The 26,794-nt window shown below is 41.3% G+C and overlaps 2 protein-coding genes across 2 annotated transcripts in view; both read right to left on the bottom strand.

Annotated features, from left to right (window-relative positions):
- Positions 1 to 715: 715 nt before the first annotated feature.
- On the bottom strand, positions 716 to 9,466 carry LOC311526528 (uncharacterized protein). The gene is made up of 5 exons (XM_084639678.1): positions 9,343 to 9,466; positions 9,211 to 9,257; positions 7,278 to 7,356; positions 6,045 to 6,208; positions 716 to 1,247 (listed from the first exon to the last, which is right to left on the bottom strand). The coding sequence occupies exons 3-5, from the start codon at positions 7,296 to 7,298 to the stop codon at positions 1,013 to 1,015; spliced, it is 420 nt and encodes a 139-aa protein (XP_084495804.1). The 5' UTR covers positions 7,299 to 7,356; positions 9,211 to 9,257; positions 9,343 to 9,466; the 3' UTR covers positions 716 to 1,012.
- A 5,530-nt stretch (positions 9,467 to 14,996) lies between these two features.
- WBP4 (WW domain binding protein 4) overlaps positions 14,997 to 26,794 on the bottom strand; it is a 31,225-nt gene continuing 19,427 nt past the window's right edge. Inside the window, exons 8-10 of the mRNA XM_084624293.1 lie at positions 18,758 to 18,924; positions 17,462 to 17,673; positions 14,997 to 15,323 (exon numbers count right to left, since the gene is read on the bottom strand). Of these exons, the coding sequence (XP_084480419.1) occupies positions 15,116 to 15,323; positions 17,462 to 17,673; positions 18,758 to 18,924 (587 nt within the window). The 3' untranslated portion in view covers positions 14,997 to 15,115. The remainder of the gene's footprint in view (positions 15,324 to 17,461; positions 17,674 to 18,757; positions 18,925 to 26,794) is intronic.

The raw sequence follows: 26,794 nt of genomic DNA on the forward strand, positions 1-26,794 counted from the left end.
GGTTAAACCAGTAATAAACAGCTCATCTACGCATGCCATGACAGCCAGCCTCCCAGGCCGACTGACAGATTTGGGCTTGCAGTAGTGCTCTACAGATAGCTTTGTAGACAAGGCTTTGAAGTCGCAGCTTGGCCTGGAGCTCAGGCTCTGAAGCGCACCCTCCTCCCTCGGCTTCTGACCTGAGCTCCAGCCCAAGCTGCAACTTCAAAGCACTGACTACACAGCTATTTTTAGAGCGCTAGAGAGAGCCCTGGAAGCCTGAGTCTGTAAACCTGGCATGGGAGGCTCACTCCCGTGGGCTGTGTAGACCTATACCCGAAGGCTCTGATCCAGCCCGTTCCCCTAAATTCATTCTATAGTAAATTCAATACTTCTTAACATGGGCCCAGATCATCCCCTCTCAAATTAAACCCCCTGGCAGGAGCTGTAGGAATGGAAACCTCTGCAAGCTCTCCCCGCCTCCTAAGATATCCACACATCATCCCATCAAGGGGTGGGGCAGGGCACTCACTCTGCCCCCCCCAAAATACCCAAAACCTGGAAGATTGCTAGGAAGCCATGGAAGGCCAAGGCTACCAGTGTGGCAGACCTTGTCTCTGACCATCAGTTGGGCCCTCTTCCTCGGTATTTTGGCGATGTGGCTTTCTACACAATTCATAACCTATCTGGAAACAGTATTCAAAGAGAATAAAGGAAAATCCAACAAATTCACAAATAATTTGATCAGCTCTAGTATGTGTGTGTCAGCTCAGGTGGGAATAAGAGGTTTTAAAAAAAATAACACAAATTACTTCACCAATTAATTACACAGCTTCAGCAACATACAAGGTTTTCTTAGAAGGTGGGTATTTCATCATATTACATTCCAGTTCCAGAATTAATTAGTTAAACCTTATAAAGTACTCAAAGATGATAAGCTCTATCAGAGTGCTAAAAAACAATAACCCGAAGCCTCACTTCTAGTGTGTACATGCACGAGAGATTTACTCCGCAGTGTTTCAACTGCAGCACCTTAGGGATACTTGCGACTAAGTTGGTTAATTTTCTTAAGCCCTTCCTTGTTGTTGATCGTTTTGTGCACGGTGATGAGAAAAGGGAAAGCAGAAGGGAGTTCCACTCTGCTGCTTAACTTCTGATGTCCCCAGTGCAGGCACTGAAGTTTATCAGCCAGGTCCTTTCTTCCAGCCTGCTCCAGGGCATCCTGAAGGATCTTTGTCTTGTTAAGTTTATTCCATGATCGTTCATACCTGCATTTGTCACATCAAACATTACAGCATCGTGATCAGTCAATATAAGATATACGTCATCCCCATTTGTACTTGAAGTGCACCAACTGCTATGCCAGGTTTCAGAGTAGCAGCCGTGTTCGTCCGTATTTGCAAAAAGAAAAGGAGGACTTGTGGCACCTTAGAGACTAACAAATTTATTTGAGCATAAGCATGAGCATCCGATGAAGTGAGCTGTAGCTCACGAAAGCTTATGCTCAAATAAATTTGTTAGTCTCTAAGGTGCCACAAGTCCTCCTTTTCTAACTGCTATGCCATATTTTATAAAAATGTATTTATTTACCGCCCCTCAACAGAAAAGATACTGTTTGAGGCCTTATTTTCCTTCTAACATCTACTGCCATCCTAGGATTGCAATGGAGATAAGAGCAGGGACACTGTAGCAGAAAGTAGTCTAAGCTCCTGGGTCTGCACTTCCAGTAAGAAAATCAACACTGGTGGAGCTATACCCGTTGTGAATTACTGGTCCTAATTTCCCATGGCCAACATTTGCAAAACTGGGTACCCTAAATTTAAGGTCTTTGGTCCACATTTAAGTACTTAAAACAGGGCGTGATTGTCCATAGTGCTGAGCAACCAGCAACTCCCATTGACTTTAACAGAAGCTGCTGGATGCTCAGCACTTGCAAAAATCATCACTACCAAGAAATAGTCCTCAGATGGATGTTATTCTAAACCTACTTATGGGAGTGGTATTAATGACAAACCACAATGTTAAAAGGGAAAGAAAAGTGCCTTTTATAATGGGAGGAAATACACCCCAGAGAGAATACAGTTGCTCATTGTATCCCTGTAGAACAAAGCAGGTACAGATTAAACCAAAGTACTATACTGTACAGTAATCCTTATTGCCTTATAGTTTGAAGTTTGCCTGTAAAATAAAAATTGTAACAAACAAATCAAATACCTGCTTTACCTCTCACTTTCTTCCATACTCATGACTGTGTATAATCCCGACCTGGTACTTTGGTATAACAATGGTAATCATTATTAGGCAATACTTTTTCAGAGATTCCAAGTCCAGAAGGGACCATTGTGATCATGACCTTCTGTATAACACAGGCCACAGAACTCTCCCCCCAAAATTTTTAGAGCTTCTTTTTAGAAAAACATCCAACCTTGATTTGAAAATTGTTAGTGATAGAAAATCCACCATGACCTCTGGTAAATTGTTCCAATGGTCAGTTACTCTCACTGTCAAAATTTATGCCTGATTTCCAGTCTGAATTTGTCTAGCCTCAACTTCCAGCCATTGGACTGTGTTATAACTCACTCTGTTGAAGAGGCCATTATTAAATATTTGTTTCTCATATAGATACTTCTGGACTGCAATCAAGTCACTCCTTAACCATCTCTTTGTTAAGCTAAATAGATTGAGCTCTTTGGGTATGTTTACACTGCAATAAAACACCCATGGCTAGCCCAGGTCAGTTGACAAAGGCTCTCAAGGTTTGGGCTGTGGAGCTATAAAACTGCAGCACAGAAGTTTGGGTGGGCTGGATCTTGGGCTCTGCAGGGTCCCAGAGCTTGGGCTCCAGCCCAAGCCCAAACAGCTGACACGGGCCAGCCATGGGTGTTTTATCCAGAGTAGACATACTCTTGGATTCTATCATAAGGCATGTTTTCTAATCCTTTACTCATTCTTGTGGCTCTTCTCCAAACCCTCTTCAATTTATCAACACCTATCTTGAATTGTGGCATGAACTGGGGACAGTATTCCAGCACCACTCGCACCATTAACAGATACAGAGATAAAATAACCTATCTACTCTTACTGGAGATTCCCATTTATGCATCACATGATCGCAGTAGCTTTTTCGGCCACCGTATGACATTCAGAGCTCATGTTCAGCTCATTATCCTCCATGACCCCCAAATTTTTTTTCAGAGTCACTGTTCCCCAAGACAGAGTCCCCCATTCTGTATGTATGGCCTACATTCTTTGTTCCTAGATGTATTCATTTACATTTAGCCATATTAAAATGCATATTGTTTGCCCCCCAACTTACCAAGTGATTCAGATCACTTTAAAACAGTGACTTGTCCTCTTCATTATTTACCACTCCCCCAATTTTTGTGCCATCTGCAAACTTTATCAGTTATGATATTATGTTTTCTTCCAGGTCATGGACAAAAATATTAATAGCATAGGGCCAAGAACCAAACCCTGCAGAACCACACTGAAAACAGAACCCCTTGATGATGATTCCTTGTTTAGAGTTACATTTTGAGACTTATTAGTTTTTAATCCATTTAATGTGTGCCATGGTAATTTTATATCATTCTAGTTTTTTAATCAAAATGCCATGTGTTACTAAGTCAACCACATTACCGAAGTCTGAGTATATTTCATCAATACTATTAACTTTATCAACCAAACTTGTAATCTCACCAAAAAAAAGTATCAAGTTTTTGACAGGATCTATTTTCCATAAACCCATATTGCATTAATTACATTACCCTCCTCTAATTCTTTATTAATTGAGTCCCATATCAGTCGCACCACTATCTTGCCTGGGGCTGATATCAGGCTAATAGTCCTATAATTATCTTCCCACTTTCACTCCTGTTGATTCACAGATCTTCACTCTCTCTTGTGAATCTAAAAGCAAAATACCTATTTCTGAAGTCTCTGGTTCTGGTCTTTGGGTTATTCAGTCTGCTGTTGTATTTCAGTCCCAGTGAAATGCACCATAACAAAGCTAATCAAATTCTAAATATCCATCCAAAACTTCTATTTGTTCACTTTTTATTTCCTATCCCTCTCTTTTCCTTTCTGCCTCTTTCTCTTTCCGCCACTCTTCTCTCCTAGATATCTGAAAGTTAGTACGATGATGCACTGCTATGGTGAACATACTAGACCAGATTAAGTGCCACTGAGACAGAGACCTATGTTGGGTTTATAGTCAGCTGTGTGTTCTCTTCCCCAGCTAGAAGCTCTGTTGGCTGTTGTGCAGATGGGGACTATAGACCTGTCTTGTCACCATCTTTTCTTACCTGTTTTGGAGCAGGTGGGGTTGTGTCTAGTTATGGGCAGTAGCAGGGAGCAGTTCTTGCACCCAGGATTTCAGAGACTGCCTGGGGGAAGGAATTGTTGGTGCAACAGGAGACACTTGCAGCCTCAAGCAAGGGCCAGACACAAACTGCCTCATTTGAGATTGTTTGAATTAACATACAATATAAAAGGGGTCATAGCACTCAATATTACAGAGGGATCCAGGAAGGTGGCCTTAGCAATAAGGATTATTTCAGTGATTGCAAAAATCTAATATATTGAAAATATCCACCAAATTGCTTTGTGTGGCTAGTTGATTGGACAGGGATTAGAGGTCATCTCAACAGTTTGCTTAATATCTGATTCATCCATGGGTGTGTAAGAATACAAAGCTAGCGATATTGTATTTGTACATGGTTATGCTTTAACCTCTTTTGGGCAGGCACCCTGTTATTTGTCTGGCACAGTTTACCTCCTATTCAGCAATAAGCACATTTAGGTTGCTACAGAAACAATAATAAAGGTGGAGAAATGAATAATAAATAACTTTAAAGAGAGGAATTTGTTCATGCTGCACACAACTCAACTGTCTCATCTGTACGCTGAGAACATTTCTATCTCCTCTTGGACATGCCGAAGTTTTGCTGCTACAATTCTAACAAACTTTAATGAATATTTTGACATTGTGTCTGTATCAAAGTATGAACTCCACTTTGTATTATGTATTGAACATATCTATACTTTTTGGTGGGCAGCCTATTTACTGCATACCATACAGCTGCCCTACCTGGAAAAGGTAGTGGATGCCTCATTGAAGAACTATCACTGAGAAGCTATCAAGGCTGCTGTCTAAGGTGACTGAATTTTATTATATCAACTACTGGTCCTACCCAGGGTTCAAGTTTTTTCTACACAGGCGGGGCAAGCATGACTGGGGGAGGGAGCTGGATCTTCCCCGTGGAACATATGGCACAGGAGCGACTTACTTAAGAGCAATGTTCGCTCTGTGCTGGAGGACTGACCATTGCCACATGTAAGAAGGACGTGAAGGAGAAAGAATGCAGGAGGAACTCTACCCAGCCTCAAACACTGCTGACAAACCTGGGACTCACAGATGCTGTAAGATCAAACCGGGGGAGGGTGTGTTTCGGCAGTTATCTTGTTTTCAAAAATCTGTAAGTCTTGAGTAGGTTAAGTGTAAAGTGACTCTGATTAAGAAATTCCTTTGCTAAGTCTGTGTTTCTAGCGTTCTTGCCAATCTGTCCCAGCAAATGGATTAAAATAGAAGCTCAGAGTGACCACAGCATAGGTGGGATTCTGGGGGAGCATGTGTGGGTAGGGGACTGAGAGGTCTGACGCTGGTTTCAGGATTTAGGGCAGCTGGGCGTCAGTCTGCCACATGCTGAAGAAGGGTGCCAGATGAGATCTGAACCTGAGTGTGTGCTCTTTAGTCCCAGAACTAGAAACAGTGACGAGACTCTACCCAGACAGAGTTAGCTTGGAAGCACATGGGACCCAACAAGTGGGTTTACTTGCAACAGACTGCTGACCATACAGAAGAATAGTGGGTCAGGTTGTGACAAGTATCATATAAACATTTCTTTTGAATGAGATAAAAAAAATAGGAATAAGCTAAAAGTAGCCCCATAGGTCAGGGCTATCTTAACTGTAGGATGTGGATGAAAGTATAAAATGATTAATACAAACTATTTATTTGAAAGAATGAGGGACTTTGCACTCCTCTCTCAGCTTGAGCTACTTACCAGCATTCCAGCATTTTCTGTGCTTGAGTCTTCTTCTCTGAGCTAGCTGAGTGAAACTGGGTTATTTCTGCTCTGCTGAATCCCAGCTCATTAGCAACAATTGTCCACTCAAAACCCAGCTGCTTACCCAGTTCTTGTACTGATTTCAGGTTAATCACAGCATCCTAGTAGTCAAACAAATTCACATTGTTTAACGTATTGAACGCAAAACTAAAAATTGAGGAAAACTAGCTAGTGGGTAGTACTGCTGAAAATGATTTGGGGGGTATATGAGTCAACAATGTGATGCAGTTGGGAAAAAAGCCAATATCATTCTAGCGTATATTAACAGGAGTGTCATATGGAAGACATGTGAGGTAACTGTCCCACTCTACTTGGCAGTGGTGAGGCCTCAGCTGGAGTACTGTGTCCAATTCTGAGTGCCACACTTTAAAAAAGATGTGGACATTCTGGAGACAGTCTGGAGGAGAGGAACAAAAACTATAAAAGGTTTAGGAAACCTGATCTATAAGGGAAGGTTAATGAAACTGGGCAGGTTTAGTCTTGAGAAAAGAAGACTGAGGGGGGACCTAATAACAGTCTTCAAATATATTAAAGGCTATTATAAAGAGGATGGTGATCAATTGTTTTTCATGTCCACTGAAAACGGGCAAGAAATAATCAAATTTGCAGCAAGGGAGATTTAGGTTAAACATTAGAAAAAACTTTCCAACTGTCAGGGTAGTTAAGTACTGGAATAGGCCTCCAAAAGGGGCTGTGGAATCTCCATCATTGGAGGTTTTCAAGAACAATGCGATGGACTAGATGGTCTCGATATCCTTTCCTGCATTACATTTCTATGATCCTATGACATATACGTATTGAAGTAAAGAATGGATCATCTTTTTGTTATGTGTATGGTGCCTAGCACAGTGGGGTCCTGGTCCGTGACTAGTGTTCCTATGTGTAACCACACAAATAACAGTAATAAAAAGCCTGGAGGGATTTATATACACATAATATATCGGCAAATAGATGTGCACAAATACTACATATTTGGTGGTGGTACATATTTGATAAAAGGTGGAATCATGCAGTAAAATGCATTTACAATGCAGCTTTGGATATGTCTACACTGGAGCTGGAGGCATAATTTTGGCTTCTTTGAAACACTTCCGGAGAATATGCCATGCGACAAAAACAAAGAAATAAAACCACCCCTTTATCTGAAGATTAAGTGTACATTTTGTTTACCTCTTGGGCTTTATTTGGCATTTTTAATGTAGATTCCACTTGAACATCTGGCAAAACTTCTTTACTTTCTATGTAGCAGCTATCATTGGGATGGCAATAAGAAAGATAAGTATTTTCAACTAGATATAATGCAATAGTATTTTTCACAGAAATTATATTTCACAAATTACTTTCCAAAAGTATCAATACTAATAGTTCTTACATGCCTATGGCATTTACTGTTTAAACAGCATCAGCTCCTCTAACTGCCCTGGAAAAGCCAAGAGATGCAAATGAGCAGTAGATTATACTCCACAGGTCCTGTCACAGAGGGGTGTCAATTCTTCTGGGCTCTCTTTATTGCTGTTGAAATCCAGGTCTGTCCTGAACTGTGATGGGGAAAATCAAGGGGAATGCATTGTGGAGGAGGCCGTGATGTCAAAACCTAAGGGTGCCTTCATGCAGGCTACTGGCCCATCTGATGGCTCAGGGATACTTCTCAGGTGAAAGCTGATCAGCTGTTCACCCCATCAGATCTGGGCAGGAAATAAGAGACGGCAGAGTCCTTTTCTTGTGCCCACGTTTCCTGACCTTGCTGTTCCACCACCTCTTTACAGCTCTAATGGAACACTGTGATTTTCCGAGCCAGGTCCCCCAACATTTCATTGATACTAAATGCTTGAGATGATACATGAAAATTAAAACCAAAACAAACGCTGCTGTCCACATACTTATGCATGTGCAAATTAGAGCCCAGTACGAAATCAACGTGAACATGTAATACGACTATACATTCGTTTTTATGCACATTCCCTATTTTTGGTTGTGTGCGAACAGGCACTTTCCCACACTGCTCTGCGCGCTATATGGAGTCCAAACTGACCTTTCCTGGGGTTTGGCTTTACTGACAGAAATCAATTAACAATAAGATCACAGAAAATCCTGCTTAAGCTGTCTCCCCTCAGCCCACTCCCTGGAACCTCTGTTCCACAGAGTCACTCCCATTTCCTTTGTATCTATGTTGGAATAATGAGGCATACGCCTCAATGACTCAGCTTTCTCAGCAGGGTCAACACATGCTAACAGGTTGAGGATGTTTTAGGCAAATGCTGCCAGTTTATTACTGTGTGCATATCGGGAGCATAGTTTTGAAAATGTAGCTCCTCGTACACAGCTTTTCTCTGTGGTTTACACCCCAGCAGGCAGAGGCAGAACACTTCTTTCAGTAGGCTGAGAATTCATAAAGGGAATCTTTCATGAGGATACGTTGTCCAGAGCCTCTGGCTGCTGTGTCGGGTATTCCCATGTCCATATTTTAATGAAACATGAATTTTAATCATTCTGATCCTATTTCCTTCTTCCCCTGACTTCTAGAACAGGACAATATTCCTTTTGTAGCCTAGCAACATATTCCTAAATGAATCAGCAGGAATCGCTGTAAGATGTGCTAAAGTCTATGACTTCTCATGTGTCTAAGTATGACAGTACTTTCACAGCATTGCTAAATTATATATACATTTCTGATGTGCATGGGTTAAACATAAGTTTAGGAAGAAATACTAGAAAAACCAGTAAGCATAACAGAGTGACGGGCAAGACAGTGGAAATACAGATTTTTTTTCTAGACCAGTATAAAAATATCACTCTTAATAAAAATTCAGCCTTCATTTAGTCACTTGTAAAATATATCAGCAAAGTTCTCAGTGATCCTGCAGCTATGAATGAATTCAGTCACTTGGAAAACCAACAAGTTATTCTTATTAACCATATTACAAAAATGAAGCTTGTTTCTTTGACTTAAGTCTCTGTTAATCAGTGTCTTTAGTATTTTTAGGATTATGAATGTTTCCTGAAGTAGAAATAAATACAGTTAATTCCCAGAAATAGCCTCCCCCCTCCCCAATCATGATAAACCAAATTTCATAACCAGCAAAACTGTTCGCTTGGCCATTACCTTATTTTTTCTGTCCTCCTTATGCAGCTGAACAGTGGCTCTGCTTTCTGGAAAAGAAATTCCCAAACAAGTTTACAACAGGATTTTCTTGTTCAAAGAAACTTGATAAAAATATTTGCTTGTATTACCCACCTTTTTAAAAATCTTAACCTTAATGTTTCTAAGTTGTTTCTCACCCAGATCAATAACTGTGAAGACCACTTTATGATAATCTGTTAAATGAAAAACAGCCTTTCCGATATATACTTTGGATGTTGCTAAGTAGTAACTACAACAAACCCCAACTGCATTCTGTTAAAAATTTAAAAATTAACAATTTTAACCCAAGGTCATTTGTTACTTGTGACTGTTGCACTGGGTAAAGCAATTTCTATTAATTGCTGAACGCACTACTGGAAGACGCTCAGATACTATGGTGATGAACATGGTATAAGAACTTAGATAGAACAGAATTTCATATAAACAGTTCTGTAGTAACACACTTCTTTTAGTTTATATTTACCATTATCCTCAGATTTAATGGAAGATGTGTGTCTAAATCTCTTATGCTGCCTTAAAAATCTTTAACAATATGAATAAGAGTATCAGCAATTGCTTACCTCTTAATCTTTATTCAGCATTTTCAGGTCTGCTCCACTTCAGCAGCTGGCAATTTCTGTACTTGGAATGGAGGAGTTATAAAATGAGAATGGTCAGTTGGCCTGGCAAATAATGAATTTTAAAAAAAACAAACACGTAATTTCTAACAGTTCTATTGTTCCCCACTGTGTATCCATTTAAACACTTGACTGCAAATAAACTGTAAAGCTGGCATGTATAATTTTGGCACATACAAAAAACATTATTATAGAGACTATTTCTACACTGACAAGTACAAATTTGATACCGGTTTGATTTGATACAAGTTTCATACCATTTTCTGGAAATTGTGATTGGCAACTACATGTGTCAACTCCAATTTGTTGAGGTTACTACTTTATTTACAATACAATATTACTTTATTTTGTACAGCAACTTTCATACAAACTATATCCCAAAATGTTTTACACAGCTAGGTTATATAATCACAGAAAGAAATAATACAATTCAAACATTGAAGAGCAGGTAGAGGGAAAGAGGAATTATGAGGTAGATACAAGGGAGCAGACAAAGAGTTTGAGATAGAAACACAGGAAGGCAGATGGCAGGAGCTATAAAGGTGAAGGCTCTTTACCAACTGTAATGAGACTGTGTGAAAGGACACAGGGGCAGTGAGTCTAATGGAAGAAATGGGTATGGGAGCAGATGTGCTAAGACAGACCAAGTCCATGTCAGGTTTTAAACATAAGGAGTCACATTGTGGGGTAAATCCATAGTAACGCCTTTGATTTTAGTGAACTTCAAAGATTAACTGCAATTAAGTTATTCTGGATTTATACCAGCGTAACTAACTGAGTTAAATTTGTCTCAAGGAGGGAAAATTGTGAACTGGATCAAAGAGTACCTTGAAATCAATCCTGAAATGACTAGAAAGTTGTTTGTAAATACATGTAATTTGGTTGTGCTTCTTGTATTCATGAGGCAGGCCTGGCAGGAGCATACTGCATCTGCTGGAGTCTGAAGAGCTGGGAACTAACACAGTCAAGCTGAGAGGAAATGAAGGCATCAGTGGGTATTTTCCAGTAGTAAGGGTTAGGGTAAAGATGTACATTGGTATTGTGGCATATTTGGTGGTGCATATATTTGCACAAATGGGAGACACTGGAGAAGACAGTTCTAGGTCAAGGGTGACACCGATTATTTGAATAATGGTAGCAAAGGGCAGGTGCTTAGTTGAAAGAGGAAATAAAGGAGATTCTCCCTTTCTTAGAAGCCAAATAATATTAAAATGTGGTCCCTCAAAATTACTTTTACAGAATAAAACGGAGACTTGTAGACTCATGGGGTTAGTGAGAATTTAAAAAATTAAAATTAATTAAAATTTTAAAAAATTTTAATCAGTTTGAATCTAACTCAGGTTGCGACCAGAGGTAGATTTGACCAAACCCCTAAATCTGAACAGTATAATTGGATTTGAGTTTGCAGGGCCATAATGTGTCAAATACAAACAGTGAACACAACTACTGCTCAAAATGGAAAAGTGTGGATTTCAAACAAATTGAGGTGTTCAGACCTCAGGGTGTAGACTCAAACTCCTGTCAGGTAGTCGCAAAGTGAAAAGTCGGTGGTCTCAGTGCAGTTCCTGGCAGACAGGTTTCCACATAAAGCCAAACCACAAATAAATAGTGTTATGTTAACATCTAAAGACCCCAACCAAGATCAGGCCCTATTGTGCTAGGCACTGTATAAATATATAGTAAGAGACAGTCCTAGTCCGAAAAGCTTATTGTCTAACTAGACTAAGCAGACAAAAGGTGGAAAGGGAAATAAAAATATAGTAGTGAATGGTCTTTCTTAAGGTCACAGAGCCAGACAGTAGCAAAACCTGGGTCTGAAATCAGATCTCCTGAGTCCCATTCCAGTGCTGTGGATATTGGATCACAGCACCTTTCTCTTTCTACAATAATCATTGCTGCACAATAGTGCTAATAGAGTGCATGACTCTGTACAAACCAAGGAAGATATGGTTCCTGCCCCAAGGAGCTTACAATCTAGGCAGATAAACAATACAATTCAGATACAAAATGTACTGGGAGATGAGAAAACTGACTGATCAGAAAACACCGCAGGTTTCTTTTTAAACATAAAACATTTCTTTGACAAATTAACATTAATAGGACTTGCTAAAGAAGTGCAATTTAAAAAAGGATTAGAACATACAGAGCATAACTAGTTACCATAAAATCCCCTCGGGTGCTGAGTGCCAAAGGCATGAGAGTTTGGGAAGAGAGGTGATCAGCGCATATGTAGTAAATATGCCCTGGAGTATCAGTATCCCTAGCTAATTCTTAGATGAGGTAAAACTTCTGTATGTGATCAGAAAATATTTAGTTTAGGTATGCAACAGGAAATAGCTGCCAAAATGCTGGAGCATGGTCCAAAGGCAACAATGCCTATTTAAATATGAAGCTTCTCATGCTTCGCCAGAAGCTGGGAATGGGCGACAGGGGATGGATCACTTTCTGATTTCCTGTTCTGTTAATTTCCTTTGGGGCACCTGGCATTGGTCACTGTCGGAAGACAGGATACTGGGTTATATGGACCTTTGGTCTGACCCAGTATGGCCATTCTGATGTTCTTAGAGCCCAGATTACACTTTAAAAAGACACAATACCGACAATAATTATGAATGTGCTTTTTGGGAAGGAACTTAAATGATGCATTTCAGATGAAGTAGAAAGTAAGTTTTAGAAACCACACTTACTATCATACAAATGTGCCTAATGAAAGTGGCCATACTGATCCTAATCCAACTTTACCGTGACTCTCACCTCATGTTGGCTTAGTTTGTAAATTTTACTTCTCATGGAACAATTTGTGAATTTTTAATAAGTTATGGGGTAGAGGCTTTTCAACTTGTCTTCTTTAGTAGCCATTACATACAAAATCAGAAGAACCACCAGGCAGAAAAGAGACTGTCAGTGGTGAATAAAGAAAACCTCTGATCCTTTTTCACACTAAAAAAAACAAGTGTTTGGATTTTTTAAAAGATTTATCTATTAAACTCAGCATATTGAAATGTCTTTGATTTTTGGTTGCCTTTTTTCAGGAGCAAGGAACAAAAGTTCTAACCATTTTAACTTCTCATTTTAAGATTTTTTTGTTTAAACAACATACAGCTATAGTTAGACATTTTCTACATAATCACACCAATTCAGGTGTTCTAGGCCACTACCTCCATAGTACTTTTCCTTATTGGTCATGTGAGCGATGAATAAATGTAACCATTACTTGACCTATGACCACAAGACCATTCAGAGCATCCTGAAAAGTTGCTCCTATGTGGGCTGGTCTCTGAGTGGACACTAAACAGCTCCTTGAAATTTCTCACAGCGTGGCAGGTACCACAATAAACAAACACAAGCAGCACACAAGGGGCTGAATCTGTAATCATTTAATTCCTCTCTGCATCCACAGAAAATATCACAGAGCTCAAAAAAAAAAAATCACACTCCCTATTGTAATTTACAGTCAAGGTCCCCAATCCTGCACTCTTTGGGTTTGTCTACACATCCCTGCCGTACAGACTTGTTTGAAAGAGGCTAAGTTAACGTGAGCTGGGTATCTCCTAATTCATGCCAGCAGAATTCACACAGGGAAGTGACAGCACAACACGCTACTGCATGCTGCAATTCATACCCCCTGTAGGCTGAACTGCAGGGCCACAAAGACATTGCCATTCCTCAAGTAAAATGCCCATTGAATCAATGGGTGTTTTGCCAGAGTAAAGAAATGCAGGGGGCAAGAACTTATAAAGTACATCACATTGTATCTGGGCCCAGAAATACTTCATAGCTTGTACGCTTGCTCTATAATTGTCTGAGACTCTCTCTAGTGAGGTACTCATGATTTTAAAAGTGGCATCACTACACATTATGAACCCACAGTAACTCTTCATTAGAAAGTCCATGAGCACCCAGTGGATCACAGCCAACAATCTGGGAAGCACGATGTATAGCCATCTTCTTTTGCAGTCTGTGGACCTTTGAAGATGCTAAACACAGACCACGCTATCATCTGAAAAAATAGAAATCAACTCCATTTGTGAATTTTAGAACACTAACCTTAAGAAAGTGTTTAATCATTTACGTCATGGACTCCAAGCTGCAGCTTTCTGTGACAGTCCTGCAATCAATTATGTCCATCATCCTTCTGTTTTACTCTCCCAACATACGTCCACATGTTGGGATCACTATATACTTGGTCCCTTCCGGATTCTATGATCAGTAATCTGGCACTGTGTAGCTAGGCAGTGCACTCATCTGAACAATTCACACAAGCAACAGCCACTAAAATAGTGTCGTGCATTGGAGCATGACTCCAACTTTGAAGGACTTGTTCATGAAACTAGTGTGTGACCATTCCTGACTTGCAAGGAAACAGACAAAGAAAACATGGAGAGAAGAAAGAAAATAAATGTTCCTCCAAGTAACTGGAGAAAAAATCATGGACACACAAATATATAGTAAAAAACACAATGGGGAAGATACCATAGAAAGAGGTGTGACACAGAGATGGGACTTACCATGGTATCATGAAAAACAGATTAATCAGAACAAGGTTTGACTCTCTGTATACTTGCAATATATTTATCATGTATGTACTTGCTTTCCATGAATCCAAGTTAGAAAACTTGACTGAGATTTTCAAAAGTTTTTAAACTCGCTTTTGAAATAAATGGCATCTGTGTGGCTCACTCCCCTACCCTTCTTTTGAAAATCTCAAGCTATGCTTGCAGTGGGTTGCACTTGCATCACCTTCAATTTTGTAACCATTAAATCAAAGCATATTTGCTGGAAGGCCACTCTGCTTATACCATATTGGGTCTTAATTCTACTTTCTAGTACATGGGTACTAGTGGACTGCCACTTATCCACTCCTTGTGTTCACTCACATGCTCTGTACCATATTTCTCCAAGTTATGCATGAATGTATTCCTATATATCTAGGAGAGGAATCAAAATCTTATATATTATATTGTATTTTAAGTAGCACACACTGAGCAAATTGAATTCAGATAACAGGGTTAAATAAAAAATAAATGCATTTACACCACTGCATAAATTGTGCAATTATCCGTTCAGAAAACAAAATATAATCATATTAACATAAAAATAAAAAATTTATTACAATCCATGGTCAATACATTTTTGAATACCATAAATTCTTAATTTCTAACCAACATTTTCTCAAAAAAAGCTTGTTTAAAATAGTAACTTTTGACCCTCGCTAGTTTAAACAGCATCTACAATGCTTTGTTAAATTATTACTGATCAGTTGGTCTTTGTCGTAAATTTCTTGATTTTCCATTTTCAAATTTTCTCTTTTTGAAGATCGGCACCTCTTCTGTCAGGTCTCCAAGGGAGGTGACTGTTTTTTCTTTAAATATCATTTTTGCATCCTCTGGAACCTGGAGCACTGGCAGAGGGAGATAGTCACTCTCTGTACTGGGAAGCTCTAAGTCCACTTTTTCACTAGGAGAGGAGATAAAAAAAATAATGGCTAGATGACAGAACAAGAATGGCACCACAGATGGCAGACAGCACTTTTATTTTCATAGCGGCCTGACAAAATTGTTAGGAAATTTTATAATCTTGGCACAAGTTTACTTGCCCATCCTCATCATGACCATGATAATCTGGCATTAAAATAAATATTGTATTTTCCCTGGGTGAGCTGGCAAATAGCAAACTAAAGCCCCAATCCTGCAAACACTCAAGCATGTAAGTATTTTGCTCATGTAATTCCTAGAACAGTCAACATTGTTATTCATGTTGAAAGTTAAGCAGGTGCTTAAGTGTTTGCAGGATCAACATCAAAGGGCACAATCTTTTGGTACATGATTAGGGAGTTTTGCCAATGTACACAGGATCAGGTCACATGAGCTTGACTTTGAACAGTGGACAAGCAGCTACACCCACCATTGAAGTCAACCAGAGCTGCAGGTAACCAGCAGTCCTCAGGATAAGACCTTAAACCTAACAACTAAGAAATATAAAGGTTTGAGTTGCAATCATCAGCTGCCACTGTTTCTGTATTGTTCCACACAGTTCCAGCTTTCCCCACTAAACTGCAAGCCCTTGGAGACAAAAAAACTGTAATTAGTTTGGTACAGCTTTCCTGCTGCACAGCCTCAAAGATGTTATATCCATAATAAATAAGGCTACAATTTAGTCCCAGGTATTTTTAGTAAGAGTCATGGACAGGTCATGGGCAATAAACAAAAAACCACAGCCCGTGACCTGTCCATGACTTGTGCTATATACCCCTGACTAAATCTTAGCTAGCGGGTGAGGAGGGGGGTGCTTCTCTGGTAGGTAGGGGTGGGCCGCTGCTCTAGGGAGATGGGGGGATGCTGCTCTGGTGATGGGGGACTGGGGGCCAGCAGCACCAACTGCTGGGGGCCACCGAGCAGCTGCTGCTTTGGCTGCCCCCAGGGCCTCCCACCTGCCACTGCTTCTGTTGTCCCTGGGGCCAGCTGCCTGGGGCCGCCCAAGCAGCAGTCAGTGCTGCTGGCTCTGGGGGCCACTCCAGCAGTGCCGGTGCAGCTGGCTACGGAGCCGCTCCAGCACCAGCAGGTGTGGCTGTCCCCAGGACCACCTGAGCAGCTGGCCCCCAGGCCACTGCAGAAGTCACAGAGAATGCATGCATAAATAAATGTCATTACACTAAAAAAAAAAAAAAAAAAAAAAAAAAATCAGAAGAGTCACTTTATTCCATGGGCTCTGTCATAACAGGATTAAAAAGAACCCAGTAGTCTTGACTCCCAGTTGCCTTGCTCTAAGTACCAAATTCCCATATGTTTGAGGATGACACAAGCAATTTGTAGCAACTAGTAAATCTGTTTACTACTAATATTGAAAGATATTTTTGTACTAATAATAAGTGACTATTTTTACTCTAGTAAAATGCACTATTTTAATTCATTTATAAAAAGATCATATGGGAAACTCAAACAACAACAGCTATCTGAAAAGCTCAAGCTCCATTTCTAGCTGCCTGTGGAGAAGCAACATGGGAAGGCTCGACCATGTCCTCCAATACATGAGTCCACATGGTCATGTTTTAGCTAATGAATGTGTAAGCAAGCAGAATAACTGATTTTACTAGTTATGTAGCAATCCGTGTAGCAGGATTTAACCTATAATTTACAGAGAGAGAGAGAGACAGAGAGTTCAACAAGCATCATCTGCTTCTCTTATCAAATATTACTCAATTTTAGGAAATATATACACAGAGCCAAATTTTTAAAGGTGAAAAAATTGTATGCATGCCAATTTGCATTCACACCCAGAATGCGACCTACAAAACTACACTTAAAAATCTGGCCCATGGCATCTGAATGCTAAATCCATTGAAAACCACCATCACCAGCAATTTGGTAAATTTACCCTGTGATTATAATGAACTTCAGCATTAAAAAAGAATGAAAATTACTTTTTAAATACTCACCATGGGTAAAATCCTTAAATCTTTACTCAGGCTCAACTCCCATTGACTTGAGTGTTAATATTGCCCGAGTGAGGAATTCAGGTTTTGGCCCTATAGATAGGGCTCTGGAACAGCAAGGTGACAGACATCTGATAAATACTTATGGTAAATGGGCACTTACTATGGGTCTTCCTTTTCTGTAACTTCCTCCCAGTTACCATAAGGGTTTGTCTTTTTAGATACATTGTGGGAGGTAGCTTGTGGAACTGACGGGGCCTCATCCTGAGCAACATCAGTTTCTTGTTTAACTTCCTGCCACTCTCCATAAGGGCTTATCTTTTTAACTTTTGGGGGTTTCTCTTCCTCTGTTTCGTCATCGCTGTCTCTTTTCATCTAAGGAGGAAAACACCCCACTTTCAGCAAAAATGCCGAAATGAAACAACAGAATATTGCTCTTTCACACATCTATTATTTATACTTCTCAACCAAGGAAAACCAAAAGCAATAAAGAAACAATATTTTAGTAGAATTTTAATATTTTTTGCCACAAGCGTCTTACTTCATTCAGAAAGAGACAGTCATTCAATACACACACAAGAAAAACAATCATTAGAACAAGCTATAGTTAAAAGTTCCCATCTCACACAGCTGAAAATGAGTGGAGTACCACATAGAAATTTGTTTTGTAAATGTGTATCATATATATATATATATATGCTTTTAATTTTTTTTTTAATTAAATGTTCTTTGCATACTTTCTTATGGATAACATTTGGTAGAACTTTGACTAGTTTTGCACACAGTGGGGAAGAAAATTGGAATAATACCATAAAGCATTTGTATCTGGGTATTTTCACATTTTAAATGAAAACAGTATCTTGGGAAGCCCAAGTTGCTGTTTCTGGACTCAAAATAAAAGGCACTGGAAAAATTTTATCTACCCACACCTAAAATTACAGCCCTCATTGTGAACTTTAGTATGAAGACATAACATCTAGTTTTGACACTACCTTTATCCTACTGTTGGTCTTGACAGACAATTAATGGGAAAGCCTGTAAGTGTCAAATTTTCAGACAACAGCCATGATCTTGTAGTGTCCCACTGTAAGCAGATACCTTTGAAGAATATGGGCCAAAAATTATAGCCCTATATTGAAGTCAATATCAATCTGAGGATCATCTACTTGGGAGGCCAATGCCCTTCCTTGGAAACCATGAGCACCTCTAGCTACATCCAAGTCACCTACATTGAAGAGTCTACCTTCCATGGTGTAACAGGGCTGCTGATGTGCCAATAGATGACCAGTTATTTATTTTGCTTTTCAAGCACTATGAAGTGCTAATTCTTACCAACGTCAATAAGGTTTAACCTAACTACAATAAATATAGACACCCAAAAAGATGAAATCACTTTATTCCGGAACATTAATATTGTACATAAAGTAAATCTGATGGGGAAAAAAACCAAACAACTTACCTTTAAGTGTGTTTTTGGCTTTTGTACCTCACTTTTATTACCACCCATCTCAGCATCTGATTCAGATCTCTTTGAATCTGCTGTGGTATGTTCTTCAGGATGATTGTCATCTTTATTGCTCTCATACGAAGGTGAAACAAAACCATCAGGCTTCTTCCACGTTGATACTGTTCAACATATTTGGACAGTCACATTATTCATGTTTTAATTCTGACCTTACACGAGCTCCACTTTGACAACATTAGCCTTAAGCAGTACCATATGCTCGATGTGAAAAATGCAGTAAAGAATTTAGCATATGCCCTTCCACTTTTCTTTTTTTCTCGTGTTTTCTTTCTAGACTTCTCAAAATTACTTTTTCAATGTTTTATTTTTAAACACAAGTTTCATGACAGTTCCACTCAACTTATGACAAGACTTGCTGTATACTGTCCTCTACTATGCATTTGTTCTTTTCCTTAAAGTAGAAATACTTCAATTAAACCTGTCCAACCTACTATACATTATTTACTTTTCATAACATTATTTCTCCTTTCAGATTGGATAATTTAACTATAACAACCCTAATAATGGGTTAGGATTCTTTGGCATGTAACTGTGAACATAATGAACACAGCTATAACACACTGTTCCCCAATACAAAAATACCTTTGACCATGCATTCGCCATCTCTTGCATTCATTACTGTAACATAGTCAGATATGGTGTCCCAGCCCTCCCCACAGATTTTAAAGCCAGCATCCCTATCTGCAGACTGAAAGTCTGTTGGTTTCCTCAGTGCTAGCTGACTCAATAGAATACAGTAGAACTAAGGCTCTTTAATTAAACAGCAGTGTTTACATATCCAAACCTGGTTTATTGGAAGTCCCTCAAACAGCTGAGGGACATGACCTTATTTTCAATTAAACAATGATGTTCCAGTAAACTTCTTGACTGAGGTGGTGTGATGGATGTATCCATCATATTGAAAATCCCAATGTCATCACTTAATTGCTTTAAATGCACTGCTTTTAATAAAATGTTCCACTATTAAGTTAAAAACCAAGTAATTTCCAGCATTCATTTGAAGAGTTGGCAATTAGCTGAAGAGTTTGCATAGACAGATTCTATTTGACTAGCCAAATCAGTTTTATAACATTGGAAAGCACACTGACTCTCAAAAAATTATTTGAAAGGAACACTCAAATTAATAAAAACTATCATACTTTTGACATTTTCATATTTTAGACATATTAATTAAAAACAGTTAACAAATGCACTTCTAAGATTTATTATCTTCAAAGAGCAAAAGCTTTCTTATTTAGATGTGTTGTAATGACATCTGGTGGCCTTCAAAGCTCTTAACAACAAAACAGAGCTTTTGTTGACAATGTCCCTTCTTTAGAACACAGGGTTAACTAAGAGGACATGTACTCCAAGAGAGTTAAATTGCACTGAAAATTAAAATCACAAATATTTGTCTGATGGTCACAGTGAATGGTAACTCAAAATCCGACAGGTATAAAATAAGACCAAGCAAAATAGTTACAAAGAAGTTGTTCAAGGTTACACATCTATGTAGAACTGTCAAAAGCAACAAAACACAAATGATAAAATACAAACTGGAATTTAAAAGAGAACACTGACAAATGACCTGCAAACAAACCTACAAAACCCCCAAACCAAAACCCATCTTTTTGCATATTTATGTCACATAAAGGCTTGGGAAGAGTTATTTTTCTGCTTCCTTAGAAATATCAAGACTGCCAAGTCTGATTTTCCCTGTTTTTTCTGGAGAACGTCAGTAGTCTCAGATGTTGTCTTTTCTATGCTCTGAAGATTTAAGTGAAGGGCAGGTTCTTTAATCATTTGGAAAGAATTTATTTCTCCAAAATGTTGATTAGTTATCACAGTTAAATAGGTGTTAACAACAAACAAATAAAAAGTGAAGAGTTTTTACAAGAAATGGACTAAAATCACTAAAATCACTTTCCTTAACTTTCATTCTTTTGGCATTATTTCACTAGTTCTCCATCCTAGAATTTTTTCAAGCCTAGACTAGTGCTGAATTTCTAATATGAAGGAAAAACAACAACAAAAGAAGAAACAAAGCCATCCTTTCAAATCTTCTTAATACATCATAATGAATGAAAAGAAGGATGCAGCTCCATTTTTTTTGCAGGTGAAGAAGGGTTTTTAAGTTAGATTGCTTAAACCTCTTTATTTCCACGTATTTAACTCAAAATTCTGACATGCAAGGAAAAAAGTTCTCTGTTAAAGATTCAAACTAGCATAGGCGCAGACTCCGTGGGTGCTCCAGGGCTGGAGCACTCACAGAGAAAAAATGGTGGCTTCTGAGCACGCACCGGCAGCCCCCTGATCAGCTCCCCCCCCGCCGCAGACTGCCTCCTGCCTGCAGGCCCCATGGATCAGTGTCTCCCCCTCCCCCAGTGCCTCCCACCTGCCACGAACAGCTGTTTCGCGGTATGCAGGCAGGAGGCTCTGGGAGGAAGAGTGAGAACACGGCACGCTTGGGTGGAGCAGGGGTGAGAAAAGGTGGGGCAGGGGTCGGGCTTTGGAAGAAGGGATGGAATTTAGGCGGAGTCTGGGGCAGAGCCGGGGCTTGAGCACCCCCTGGCACTTTGGAAATTTGGCACCTGTGCAAACTAGCGCTGTCAATTAATCACAGTTAACGCCTGTGGTTAATTGAAAGCAAAATTCACGAGTTAATTTTTTTAACGTGTTAATCACATGCCTGTTGGCGGGGCAGAAGGCATCAGCAGCGGGGAGGGCGGGGGTGCTGAAGCCTCCGCCCGCAGCTCCATGGGCAGTGGAGGGGCTGAAGCAGCTCTAGCCTGCAGCTTCCCCGGCAGCAAGGGGGCTGGAGCCCTACGCCCCGAACCCTGAGAACAGCTGAAGTTCCAAGCCCCGAACTGGGCTGAAGCCCTGCGCCATGCCCCGAGAAGGGCTGAAGCTCTGAGACCTGTGGGAGTAGAAACCCTGAGCCCTGAGCCCCAAGGGGAGCTAAAGCCCTGAGCTGGGCTGAAGCCCAGAGCCCACAGCCCTAACCATATATTTGAAAGTATAGAAAACCCCAAAAATTTAAATAAATGGTATTTTAATATTGTTTAACAGTGTAATTAAAACTGTGATTGGTGTATTGTGGCACTAAGGAATTAGAGAGTTTTCAGAAGATGGGGTGTTTTTTGATTAGGCCCTGTTGCGAAGTGATGACTCACCAGCACGGCACCTCCTGCTGGTCATCCAGGGAATTAGCTCTTTTCCAGCATACGGAGCGCCCTCCGTAGGCCGGTGTCTCGTCTGCCGCTGGCCCCGTGTCCCTCCTGGACCCCGGTGCCCTTTGCTCTAGACTTCTGCCCACCACAGTACCCCACACTCTGGGTCTCCCCAGGGTCTTGCCTCAGTGGCTACTGCCAGTCATCATCTAGCCCCCACTCACTGGGGCAGACTGCAGTCTGTCATGGCCACTCATCATTGGCAAGGAGCTGTCTCTGCCTATTCCCAGGCTGTACCTCTGCAGACCCAGTACCTTTGTAGGCCTTCACCAAGGCTTGCAGCCTGGAGGTTTACCAGGCTGAAGCTCCCCAGATCTCTTTGCCCTTTTCCCCAGCACTGCTCTGCTTCAGATACCTTGCTCCCAGGCAGCTAGCCCTTCCCACTCCAGGACTAAAGTAAGACTCCTTCAGCTCCTGGCCCCCAGCCCTCTTATCAGGGCCAGCTGACCCTTAATTGAGCTGGCCACACCTGTGGTCAGCTACTCACTCAGGTGCTTTCACTCCTTTTCTGAGCTACAGCCCTCTCCAAGGCTGCTTTCAACCCCTGTCCTCCAGGAGTGGGGCAGCCGCCCCACTACCGGCCCCTTGCCCTCTTGGTAGTATTCCCCTTTTGGGATAGGGTATTGGCTGTCCCATTTCTGATTCCCGGGTGATAGGTGATAATGAAATCGATCTGAGAGAAAGATAATGCCCACCTGAGCTATCTTTGGTTCAAGGCTTGAGCCTTCCACAGATATTCAAGGTTCTTAAGGTCAGAAAAGACTTGTACTGGGTGTCGGGCTCCCTCGAGGTGATGGTGCCAGTATTCCAAGACTAATTTAATTGTGAGTAGTTCCTTAACTATTATCTTATAATTCCATTCTTCAGGGGTGAGTTTTCAGGAGTAGTTAGTACAGGGGTGCAACACGTGCTGTGAGCCTCTGAGACAGTATGGCCCTGATGGTTACATTGGAGGCATGGCTTCCACTATGAATGCCTGGGCTGAGTCTGGGTGTGCAAGTAGCAGAGAAGTGGTGAAAGCAGCCTTGAGCTGTTTGAAAGCATGGCAAGCTTCACGTGTCCAAACAAATTTGATGGCCTTGCAGAGTAGGTTGGTTATGGGGGCTATTTACCTTCAGAAACCTGTAATGAACAGTTGGCAAAATTTGCAAAGCCCAGAAGAACTGTAACTCCCGGAGAGAATAGGGCACTGCCCAATTGCGGATGTCCTTTACCTTTTGGGGGTCCATCTTGACTCCTTCTGGGGAAATGATTCTGTGGAGGGCTGGTCAAAGGTACATTTTTCCAATGTCACAAAAAGGCCAGGCTTCTGCAGTCTTTTCAGGATGGAATGAATGTGCTAACAAATCTGCTCAGGGTTATCTGAAAACACAAGTATGTCATTGAGATGGATGATTACATACTGGTCCAGGATGTCTCAAAATACGTTGTTCATGAAGTGTTGAAAGGTTGCAGGAGCATCTGTCAGCCTGAATGGCATTACTAAATATTTGAAGTACCCATAGCAGGGTCTGAAAGGCAATCTTCCATTAAACTCCTGCCCTGATGCACACTAGGTTGTAAGCACCCCAGAAGTCCAGTTTGGTGAAAATTCTGGCAGACCACACATGACCTAGTAACTCTGATATTAAGGGCAGGGAATACTAGTTTTGGACCACCTCCTGGTTTAGGGCCCAATAGTCTACAGAAAGGCTTAGCATTCCGTCTTTTTTCTTAATGAAAAGGACCGAAGCCCTTGCTGGGAAGGTGAAGTGCTGGATGAAGCCGTTGGCCAGGTTTTCCTGGAAGCACACACAAAAGGCTGCCAGTTCTAGTTTGGACGTCACATAAATATGTCCATAAGGGACCTTTGCCCCAGGCTGCAGGTCTATGGGGCAGTTGTTGTCCTGGTGCACAGGTAGCGTGTCTGCATTTTTCTTTTCAAAAATATCTGCATAATCCCAATACTCTTCAGAGAGATGGGAATTCAGGCTTGGAAGTCACTCCTGGTTAGCCGCCACCATCTTGCATTCCCCCACAGGTGCTGTCGTTTCCAATTGGCTACAGGAAATGGGGACTGGAGGCTTGAAGCCAGCTGCACGCAGGCAGACTCTTCCGCAGTATTCCCAGGGAAAGCTGACCCTTTTTTCTCGCCAGGAGATGCAAGAGTCGTGCTGCTCCAACCAGGTGATGCCAAGAATTAGGAGGCAGTGCAGAGATGAAAGGTTGCAGAGTTGAAAGGTTCACACTGAACTGTAGCACTTCCCAATGGGCCAGGATTACTGCCTCTAGGGGTTCTGTTTTCTGCGTTACTGGTCCTGGGGACAGGATGGATCCATCTATTGCCTCTACAAGGACTGATGTAGGCTTTAAACAGAGAGGGATTTGTAGTGTTCAAGCAGCTTTATCGTCTACGATGTTACTGGTAGCCCTGGAGTCAATCAGGGCCCACTAAGGGGGAATCACTTTGGCCGCATTCATGGTATGTAACTTTACTCATACTTGGAAGTGTGGGGAGGACTTGCATGTCCTGGATCAAGTTTCTCTTGAGGACTGGGGAGCAGTTCCAGAGCCCTGATGGTGCCCAGGCCGCATCTTCCCAACCATAGGGCCTGGGCTTGCTCATTTCCCAATCCCTTGTTGGTTGAGGTCCATAATGGACAAGAGGCAATGGCATGTCCTCATGCTTCGCAATAAATGCATAGGTTTCTGTGTGGTCATTGTTTCTTTTCTTCCAGGGTCAAGCATCGGTGACCTAGATCAACCTGCATCAGTTCACAGTTGGACCCTGGGGTTTCTGGTGTGGGGTGTGAACAAAGTGGCGGCAGAGTACACCTCCTGTCTTCCTTTCTCTCACACAGTTGGTTGCTGATGCAGAGAAAGAGGTCAATAAAAGCATCCAAGTGGGTTGGGGTCTCAACTTAGGTTAGCTTATCCTTTACCTCCTCACCTAGGCTACACCAAAAAGGCTGAATTTGGGCTGCCTCATTCTACTCAATGTCAGCCATGAGGTGACGGAATGGGGCAGCATACGAGGCAGTTGACCCTTGCTCTTGCTGGAGCCTTCATAGTGTGGCTTCTACTGGGCGAGTCTGACAAGGGTCATCAAAACATGCAGAAAATGCTCGCAGGAAGGTGTTCCTGTCTGTTAGCACCCGGCCGTCCTGTTCCAGCACCGGGGAAGCCCAATCCAGTGCTTTTCCAGCAAGCAAACTGATCACTAGTCCCACCCTGGCCTGACCGGTGGAAAAAAAGAGAGGAAATTGGTTCAGGAACCCCCTGAACTTCTGGCGGTTTCCATCAAAACATTTGGGTACTGGTACCGCAGGACCCTGTTCAGAGGGCAGTGACCCAACCCAAGCCTGGAGCACAGACCTCTGTATCTATGCTGCATTATCTTTCCACTCTATCCTTCCCTCTGGACTTGGGGATTGCCTTTTAAGGTGGAGTTTTAAGAACAGCTTAATGGCTCAGGAGTCCCTGGCAATATGGCTTGATTGTAGTTATATTGCCTGGGAGCACAAAGGGACCCCACAGTTGGGACAAAAGCAGAGAATCTGCACATGGCCAGTCCTATCCTACTATGGGTCACAAAGATCAGTAGGGTTTAGAGACAGAACAGTTGCCTGTTCTGAGGGGGTGTGCAGAAAGCTGCATTATATTATGCAAGAAAAGAGTTTAAGAAAAACTCTTAGAGGATCTCTGCAATATCTCTCCCACTGGCATTTCTGTAGGAGGAAACAATCCAGGCTATTGTTATTTGATCCTACACTCATGTCAGATAATTATACATGTATGATCAATAATAAAATAACTGGTCAAATATAAAATTCAATCCACTACTGAAGTAATGGGGAAATTGGTTCACCTTCACTGGCTGGATTATTTTCAAATCTAAATCTTACTCTATAATTTCCCAAGTTGTATATATTCTATTTTAGGAAATTTAAGCTTGCTAGAGAGAGTATATAAAGTGTATCAGTGAAGATAGCCCACTCTCATTCCCCCCTTATTTTTTTCTTAACCGCTAACTCTCCTCTGGCTCTTTCCCCTCAGAGTACAAACATGCTTCAGTCTCTTCTATCTTAAAAAAAACCATAATTGACCAGACTTGCCTCTCCAACTAATGCCCCATCTCCGTTCTTTAATCTCTAAGCTCATTAATAGGGCCCTACCAAATTCACGGTCCATTTTGGTCAATTTCATGGTCACAGGATTTTAAAAATCGGAAATTTTGATTAATTTCTGACCCAAAGAGGAGTTATGGAGGGGTCACAAGGTTATTGTAGGGGGAGTTGTGGTACTGCTCCCCTTAGTTCTGCACTGCTGCCTGCAGAGCTGGACCCGCAGTCAGCAGCCGCCGCTCTCCAACTGCCCAGCTCTGAAGGCAGCAGTGCAGAAGTAAGGGTGGTATGGTATGGGTATTGCCACCCTTACTTCTGAGAGGCTGCTGGCAGGGCGCTGCCTTCGTAGCTGGGCATCCAGCCAAGGAGCTGCTGTTCTTCAGCCGCCCAGCTCTAAAGGCAGCGTAGAAGTAAGGGTGGCAATACCACAACCCCCCTGCAACTCTCTTTTGGGTCAGGATCCCCAATTTGAGAAACGCTGGTCTCCTCCCTGAAATCTGTACAGTATAGGGTAAAAGCATACAAAAGATCAGATTTCACAGGGGAAGACCAGATTTCACAGTCTGTGATGCGTTTCTCATGCCAAATTCTCATGTGAATTTGGTAGAGCCCTACTCACTGAACATGTTATCTGCAATCACTGTCTCAAGCTTCTCTTC

Source organism: Lepidochelys olivacea, assembly GCF_965140295.1.
Source record: "Lepidochelys olivacea isolate rLepOli2 genome assembly, chromosome: 1".
Lineage (NCBI taxonomy): Eukaryota > Metazoa > Chordata > Testudines > Cheloniidae > Lepidochelys > Lepidochelys olivacea.

Coding starts and splice junctions, on each gene's coding strand:
- LOC311526528 (XM_084639678.1), bottom strand. CDS start 7,298: ATGCCAAATAAAGCCCAAGAG. Junction 6,209..7,277: donor TGCCAAATAAAGCCCAAGAG/GTAAACAAAATG, acceptor TTTGACTACTAG/GATGCTGTGATTAACCTGAA. Junction 1,248..6,044: donor CAGAAAATGCTGGAATGCTG/GTAAGTAGCTCA, acceptor TGACAAATGCAG/GTATGAACGATCATGGAATA.